The 9,541-nt window shown below is 32.8% G+C and overlaps 1 protein-coding gene across 1 annotated transcript in view; it reads right to left on the bottom strand.

Annotated features, from left to right (window-relative positions):
- LOC106462780 (synaptic vesicle 2-related protein-like) overlaps nucleotides 1–9,541 on the bottom strand; it is a 54,984-nt gene that overhangs the window by 15,401 nt on the left and 30,042 nt on the right. Inside the window, exons 6-8 of the mRNA XM_022390118.1 lie at nucleotides 8,372–8,435; nucleotides 3,179–3,307; nucleotides 373–575 (exon numbers count right to left, since the gene is read on the bottom strand). Coding sequence (XP_022245826.1) covers nucleotides 373–575; nucleotides 3,179–3,307; nucleotides 8,372–8,435 — 396 coding nt within the window. The remainder of the gene's footprint in view (nucleotides 1–372; nucleotides 576–3,178; nucleotides 3,308–8,371; nucleotides 8,436–9,541) is intronic.

Consider the following 9,541-nt stretch of genomic DNA (forward strand, 5'->3'; position numbering starts at 1 on the left):
CATTTGAAATTTTTAGGATTTCTGATTGAAAAAAAAAAAGACCTGATTTAAATATAAAATATTCCGACAGCATAATTTTAAAAAACGATATATTCCACAGTTTTGGCATTATTGTTGTTAACTTTTTAAAAGGTTTTGTGGCTCGTTAATAATGGAATGATTAGAAACTGTTAGCAAATCTGTATGCTTTTTTGACAAGATCACTCTTCATATTTAACAACAACTAAACGATTTATGAAAAAAATAACACATCATGTACAATTTGAATTTACAGGTATAAGAACCGCAAGTGAAACTTCTGAGCGATTAAATGTATGTATATCATTTGCTCAAAATATGAACAGATGTATATTAAAAGGCATTTCAACGTACCATGCATAACATAAAATTAAAAAAAGTGATTTTTGTTGTTTCACCAAATTTATTATAGAGCCGTGCTGTAAGCCAGAAGGGGGCAGTACTAGATTGCCAGTCGGCAAGGGTTTGCCGTTTTCCTCCGCCATTTTGGATAAGCTCTTTGCTGCTTCTTTCTTCTTTCCACAGACGAGCAGGTAACGTGCACTTTCCGGATACCACTAGATGAAAATAAATAACTAGAAATTACATACTAAATATTAAAATATTATATATGGGGAGTTGCTTAACACGTTATTTTTCTTATTGAAATAATTATTCAGTTATTAATTAAATTTTTATATATACTTAGAGTGCTAGAATAATAAAAAACCAGTATTCATAGGTTCATAATATAATTTTCAGCTTTCGCATGTTAGTTTGTTATACCCATTTCATTTTGATTCTTATTCAAAGCACTAATTATTACACTATCTTGATTTTAGTTGGCTATGGAGTTTATTTTGACTAATGTTGGGCGTTTTCGAATATATTATATAATGCGTTTTTTGAACATTTTTCTAATATAATCCAAGACCTCTCTACCGGAAGCTTTAGAAATTTCAAATATAGTACCGCTTCTTTGTTAGAGGCCAGTTCCGAGTTCCGTTATATTATATATTTCTTAGCAGTTCAATGTAAATAATGTATGAAGGCTCCATTAACTTGGATAAAACGTAATATCCATATAGGTATCAAATTTAAAAAACAACGCTTTTGTTTGTAAACAGTAAATATCACTAGTTCAAAATCATGATCGTATAGGTAAATGAACATAAAGATGGAATTCAGCTAAAGTTCAACACATCAGTTTGATGTAAGAGAATATTTGTCCATAAGTTGTAAGTGCAGTGCTCCAAGTAGATGTTTCATATAACGTCACAAGTAATCTTCTACATGCATTATCTGCTTTACCGAGTTGAAAATAAGTTGAGTAAACAGGTCACGACGTGTTTAGTTCATCGGTGTTTACGTTCAATTATCTGTAATTCCTAAAAGTTGTTGATTCCCTGGGTGTACAAAAATTTTCACAAAAGGTATACTGTGTTCTTTCATAATCCATTTGTGAACTCAGAGCTCAGAAATCGTTGCATAGCAGCGATAAACCGTATATATGTATATATTACATCACTTGCAAAAAAGTGCAAAAACTACTACCCTACGTTTGAATCGCATCAACATTTATTTCAGGTTTGTCAACTTTGGATTCTAAGCTTTCTTTTAGAGAGAGAGAGAATTGTTTACGGTCTCTATTAAGCTACAGAAAATCCAATAGCTTTGTCAGTTAAAGTAGAAAGACAATCCACCAGGAGTTAATGCAATATTTAAAAATACGTTATGTTTGTTTCAGAATTTCTCGATAAGCTATACATGTAGCTTCTTTCATTTTCAACTGACAGACCAGAAGAAAGACCGTTATTCAACGGAACCCATTGTGAGCTTTCTGCCTATTCTAATATGTTCGAATAGTGAGACTTCACTCTTTATAGTGCATCCACGACCCCAAAGAGAGAAGATCGTTTTTACGGATCAAAGCTAGTGCTTCACAGTCTGGGTACACCAAGCTAGACTATTAATACTGCACATTGGCATTTGTTTGTTTCTGGCGCCTTTGATAAACTGTCATATAAAGGCCTTCTTATCTTTGCCACTTTCATACCTATAAATATTAATGAGTAAAATCTATAGAGATAAGACCAGTACTTGTTAATCCCGTAATTAGGTTTACAATTGCATATCATACAGTGATTATATGCATATTGACAAATTGTGTACATAATGAAATATTCAACAGTTTTATGTTTTTTAGCGTAAACCTCTACAAGTATTTCATATTTACTAAGGTCTTCGAAGATATCTAGTCGTAAGGTATGTATATGGATCAAGTCCCTTATAGAACTTCATAATGTATTTGGAACCAATAAAAATTCAGAAATTCTTTTGAAAGTAACTGGAACTAAAAATAATTCTTATAATTTGACCATTCATCTTTGGACTTTCAAAATGATTCATACTTAAATAAGCTAATTTGGCCTACTCTGCATATCGCGCCGTACTTCCCTTTTCAAAGACGTAAAAATAATTGGAAATGCCACTTTCTCTTACAATCGTTATTTATTTATCCCATTCAAGATGGCGGACATTAACGTCATTATAACACATCTATAGTAACTTTTAATTGGAATTTGTCTTCAGTAAACAGTGACATATATAATTTCATGTTAAACAGAGATCATATCATGCAAACTTTAATTTCTACTGTTTATAATGTGTCCCCTGAAGCCCTTTGGTATTTTGCTTTTGTCTATAACTTTCGAACCAATGAGGTTAAAATTATAGTATAAACTACGTAATAATGTGCATGATTTTCAGTTTCTTAGGTAATATTGTAATTTCCGCTGTAGCAGAGAAGCACATCGAAGTAGCTGTACATGATTTTAAACCTATTAAAATTACCTGTCTGAAATAGTCGTTTATGTCACTGAATGCATTTGGTGAAACAGCCTCGCTTTTGTAAATACAAACTCACACTGTATACAGTTTGCCGACTTAAACTTCCTTTTCACAGCACCAGCCATTGCTAAAGTTAGCAACATCTGCTCCTTAAAGTAAAATTTATTTGAAAGTAATTCATAAACATTGTATCAAAATAATGAATTTAGAACTATTTTAGATTAAAACCAGAACAATACACCAACATACAAGTGGTAAAGTAATAAATCTTGTTCTGGGTCATTAAAACTTCTATACCATTAAGTTATACAAGATATGGTGATATATTTACCATAGAGAAAAACAGGAATACTACAATAGGAACGACGATGATCAGTAGAACAGTTCTCCAGGAATTTATCGTTGTCATAACGGCCATTGCTACCACTATTACAAGAAGTGAACCGATACCCCAGAAAATCTAGAAAACATAAGTTTACTAAAACTAATAATCCTCTACATCTATAGACAGTTCAAAATATTTTCTGTATCTTAACTAAATAAACGTTCAGAGTCGAGCTGTTAAAATCACAAAGAGGGCTTCTACAAACTAATGTATAGACTTGTTTTGTTGTTCCAACCCTATGTTCGTTTTTACATATATATTGGATAACTAAAATTAATTAAATAAGTTACAAACAAATTGTAGTGAATATAAAATTAATTGAATACTCTTCTTAAAAAAAGACCTCTATTTCTAATTTTCAGAACTATTTTTATGTATTACTTTAGTTGTAAACATCATTACCCATAGCGATAGTGGAGGGATATTAATTGTTGCATATAACCGTGATGGTTGAGGCAGTATGATTAGTTATTCTTAAAAGTTATTCTTCATCTTTAAACATCCTTACTAAACTAACTCATAATAGATAAATAAAGAATTGCGCTGTACGTAAGATGTAAACTTTAAAAATAATATGTAATATTTAAGCTGTTTTGAGATGTCTTTTACACACACACACACAAACTCACCCTATGCTACTGATGCTACTAATTTATTATTGTGAATTATACAGACGACATGCTGTTTATGACACTATCATTTATAGATGAGAGTTCATTTATAATAAATAACTTTTTACTGATTTTTGCTGTTGCCGTTGTACTTTTATCCATCATTAAACTTCACTTCCAGTCTAAGGAGTCTGTTGAGAGTGTTTTCTTGAATTTTTCCTACAACTTTTAAGAAAACGACTTGAAATTTTGCAAGTAGAATCATGAATCTCACAGAATGTAAGAACAAATGTTCGAAAAAGTCGTGATGATCGCCGAAAATAGAGAGCAAAGTTTTTGGGGCTCTTAATTTACTTGAAAATTGCTCTGAATATGCAATAACAACTGAAGTAGTTGTGGAATACAAGTACCAAGTATATACATGTTTAAAGGTTTTCAAGAAGTGCATTATATTTTTAACATATATAACGTATAGTATGGAGAAAGCAGCAGATCGAAAATGTTATAAAAAAGTGGTCACTAGTGAACCATAATACCAAATAAGAAAGATACAGGTTTGAAGCCCAATGCAGGAGTTAGCCTGGGACAAATTCCGTGTCTTGACCAAGAGGCGAAAAAATTTACAGCTACGGACTCTAGCGCCAGAAAGACAAAGCTTCTGACAACATGAATCAATGTCACCAAAAACAGTTAACAGGATGGCGAGGAAAATCACCCGAAATTAATTGCCTTGGATGATTTCGCCAAAAGTACTAGATAAGGGACACAAATAAGCTCTGTAAGGACCAATAAGAAAGTGTACTTTGTTTGCAGTCTGAAGGAATAGTTCATTTGTCGATAAAAGATTCCACTTGTACCAATCGAGTTAAAAGAACTACTTTTAAAAGTAGATCTGATAAACGTCTTGAACAATTGGAAAAACACTAAAAATTGTATATATAATTCCATGTTTTCTACTCTAAACGTCACTTCTCTGCGCTTATACAAGCTGCTTCGGGAAATTGTTCTGACTCCAGAAGACGACAGTAATCCAGAATCTACAAGGAGTTCGGCACACAAATTGCTTGTAAGTATGCTATTTCTGATCTAGTCTAACAGTGTTTCACTTATGGTTCAATAATGTATAATGTTTAAAGAGAGAAAAGTGAATAGCATTAGCTGTAATAAAGAAATAATAGGTTTGATAACGCTTATAGTGGAACTTCTGAAAGATATCTTAGAAAAATTGTTAATGCGGTTATACCGATTATGATCGAGAGAATTTCTCGTGTTAACTTAGTTGATAACTTAACTAATGTTGTGTTTATGTTGTTGAACATAATAGAAGGTCTTAGTAACAGACATCTGGATCTTCAAAACGATGAATTCAATCATTTAGAGTTAATGTTGTTCTACGGTAACCTTGAGAGTTTCGATATAGTTAAAATGCTCAACAGTGTATAAATATAAAGACTATTTGATTTGTATTCAGTTGTCTCTGTGTGAGTTCTTTACTCCCCACATAAACTTCCTCGAGTTGGTGGCTTTTGTGTTCTGCTTGCGAAAGCACGACTCGAAATACAAATAAATTTCTTTGTAACTAGTATAAAGTCGAACCCCCTAAAGACTAAATCCACGGACTGTCCACACGCCCGTTACACAACTCGGGAAGATCAATCTTTAAGTTTGAGCCCCAACAGGAGAATTTAGGATACTTCTGAGTTGACTTCACAGGCTTACATGTGAAATAATAATGTAAATAGTTATTCAAAACAAGGTATGTTTTAACGCAGGAAGAATAAGGAAAATGACATGACCTGTTTTGAATGAAATACAGTAGGAAATGTTGTGTATATGGAAAATTTAGTTTTGCCAAGTTTCAGCTCGGGTTCCAGAGAAAAAATGCTTTCTCAAAACTTCAAAGGTACCAAACATTTGCGGAAATATCGAGATTTGGTAGAACCTTCGTGAAGCGGTATTCTTTCAGATACTGGCAGTTACACCTTGTTTCACCACAAGCATGACAATAATCTGATATAGATCAAACTCCAGTCATGGTATATGGCATCAAAGGTCTATTTTCTATGGATCTCCTATGACATAGCGTGTCACCAGTGGCATAGATATGAAATATATTTGGGTATGCGATGAATCAACTATACTCAAGAGGTTAATGTTTAAGTAGGTAGCTTTAAAATACACTATTGATAATTTATTACATTATTAACATCCTCATATTGGACACTGACAATGTTCCTCAACTGTTTAACAGCCCTCATAACTAAAAACACTCATTTAATCTAGAGTATGCATTCTATGTATCAATGTATACCCGATACCTTGGCTACTGTATGCCACTTTCTTTGTAGATGGTATGGTCAGTGGAATACTATGCTCATGTTGCATCTGTTTGTATAGTATATGCTACTATCACACCAGGACTCATCCTTGCCTCTTCCAACGCCACACAAGCATAAGATAAAGACTGGGATTCTGCTTAGATGAATACGGCTAAATGATATTACTGTAGATTCATTTAAATGCTAAGCAGATGTCATAAGCTAAGGTTTGTTCAAATGGATGTCATACGCTAAATAATGCCTTGTGCTTGCCTCCACAACGGAATATAATGATGTTATAAGCGTCATCTATCACAATATTATACGGAAATAATTGTGTAAACATACAAGCGGCACACAAATAGGAGATACAAGCAAAGAGTAATAGCAACTACATGGGGAATTTATTAATTTTGAAAAACAGAAAACAAAACAAAGTGTTAATACAATGCATTTCTACATGTGATCCCATTGTTATACACCTCAGTTTAATGTTGATATACATTTTATCAATGTAGGATTGTAAAATATTGTTTCAAACGTCCTATATTACCAAACACGATTAAGCCAAGTTGTACGACCACCTTTCGACCTTCTCAGCTTTATATGAACTTGTATAGCTTCGTAAATGTTCATATCAGGAGTTTGCAGAAAATATACATTAGCACGAAGTGGTCTCATTCAACGAGTAGCCGCTCGAAACTACTGCAGAGTAGAGATAACTGAAAAACAAAGTTGAAATAGTTATCGAACTACAAATAGTAGAATAAGCAAAGGAGAATAGTGTCATTGTCAATACACAACATCTGCAGTGGAGAATGTGGGATATCAATAAAAGTTTGGAGCTGTATCTCAGTCTGTGATGTCGGTAAGCTACACTAACTTGATGCCACTTTGACTGCTGACAAGAACATGCAGTTCCATTATGCAGTTCCATTAGGAACATGACTCATCAGGCAGGGATTCATCTTACAGCAAAATAATTATACCAAACACATAGTAAATGTGGTGAAACAATGTGTTTACATTAAAGATCCTGATGGAAGAAACACTCACAACCTTTACTTGGCTGTTCTCAAGGTAACATTCGCACTTGTATTTATAGTAAAATCGTTGTCAATACCTCTACCCGACCGTCGTAAAAACACACTCTGAGATACTTAACATTTTCTTGAAGAGTTTCGGTATTCTTCCCCAACTACTTATGTTATTAAGGATGCCAGTTTCAGGTACCTTTCAGAGTCTTGCATACAGCTCCTACTGAAACACGGAGGTTTACTGTAATTTTTTACATGGGGAATCTTTAGCTAGCCACAACTTGTATTTCTACATGATTGTCTTGCAGTATTTCCTTCCTCGAAGTCATGATTGAATTCATATTACTACACTACTACTACTACTATTTGGTATAATATGCTGCACATTAAAGAAATTTAGTTTACTGGGAGTTAAGGACCAGCAACAATAAGACTACCTGTACTTTTAATAGCTTTGTACATGCGGGACCTGGTTATGCTTTTCGTTTTTATCCATACTATTTGCCTTTTTTATCTTTTCCATTCCTTTGCCTACAATTACTTACAATGCTGTACGTTATCTGATTCGTTAATAAATATAAAACTTTTTTTCCTGCGGGTATTTCAGAAGAAAGCAAAAAAATAAAAATAATACTTTGATTAACATATAATTATTAGACGCTATCTTATGAATTAAGAATGTAAATAATCGTATGATATATATTATATTTAAGCAGATTTTTATTCAAATCTGGTATGGTTCGTCTCAGGCTCATGTCAACATCCATCCTTTTAAGAGATCGTTCAATCATCCAATGTCTCAATAACTTATTGCTTTACATTAGCATGTGTGGCAGCAGCTGCATCCTGCTTTCGGTCTCTGTTCATACAAATAATTCAAAATTAGAAATATTCGAGTCATGTGGTATATAAAATAAGGATGGGTCATTAAATCTTTAAGAACTTATCAAGTTCATGAGAAAGGGAATTAATAATTAAACGTTCTTTTATCAACATCTTTGTTTGAAAAAAGTCAGAGAGCATAGCCTGTTTAAAATTGTTAAGTTTTTAATGTAAACATGTAAAAACTTATAAAAACGAGTGTTATCGGTATCGCTGATATAAAAACAATGTAATAAATATACTGGCCTATATATCACAAAGAACAAGAATGACAATTAATTATTGACTTACAGCAAGTGACATCGCAGCCTGTCCTCGCTTATTAGTAGGAAGGTACTCCATATAGAGAACCATTCTGAAAAAGAAACAAAGTTCACCTTAATACCAAATACTCGAACTCGAATGTTAGTTTTAAAAATGATATAAGCGCAAGCATTTTTTAAACTTATACTTGTTTTCTACCATAACCAATTTAGTAAATTCACTTATCTCAATGCGAGAAATAAACTCGGTAGTGTTTTTCTCCAATAATTTCTAATAACAAACAAATATATGAACCATAAATTTCATCAAACTAGATGTTTTATATGCTTTCCGTTTATCGAAGTTACAATGTTTTGTTTCTATTTATGCACAAAGCTGTGTCCACCGCGAGATCTAACTGATTTTTGGCATTATGTCCTCAGACTTCCCTCTGAACCAACGAGGGAGGGGCTTCAAATAAAAATAATAACGAAGACAAAGCAAACATTTCAATAATATAAAATAGCAATAATAAAATACGTAATGAGGGAAAAAAGAATAAAACACTTTAAAAATTATTCAATAACTATAAAAAATAAGAACAAAATAGGGGATACGGAGAGTTGAGTAAGATATATAAAACAATTGTGAATATGTAAATTAGCAAGTCACGTGACAACAACAACCAATATAAAATCGCTGTGTAACGGAATGTACCGGAACTAAATTTTGATACAGTTTGGCATTTTGTAAGTAATGTTATAACACTGAAAATTGACAGATTTTGAAAAAGGTATATCACAGTCCTTTCGGATGCAAAGTATTCATAAACTCTGAGCATGGCCTAGTGGTTAACGTATCGAACTGTGGATCTCAAGTTCCTTAGTTCGTGCCCCGTTAGCGTCAAAAAGAAAAAAATAGCGCTTCGCAGTTTGGGGCCGTGAGTGCATTATAAGACTGACGGATAAATCCCACTATTTGATCTAATAAGAATAGAGAAAAGTGAATTGTAAAGTAAGATATACGAAATCCAAAGATGGACTCAGAAGAAGACAGAAACTATTGATGAAGTACGTAATGAACGAAGTGAAATAAAATAAGGGTAGATGAATGGAGAAATTCGAGTTTATTTCCTCTCGAAAAATATTAAAATTAAAAAGGAAGTAACTCAAAAGATTAAACGAGTAATGAAGAAAAAGAAAAGGAGTAAACAAATAA

Source organism: Limulus polyphemus, unplaced genomic scaffold (genome assembly GCF_000517525.1).
Source record: "Limulus polyphemus unplaced genomic scaffold, Limulus_polyphemus-2.1.2 Scaffold1248, whole genome shotgun sequence".
In the NCBI taxonomy this organism is placed as follows: domain Eukaryota; kingdom Metazoa; phylum Arthropoda; class Merostomata; order Xiphosura; family Limulidae; genus Limulus; species Limulus polyphemus.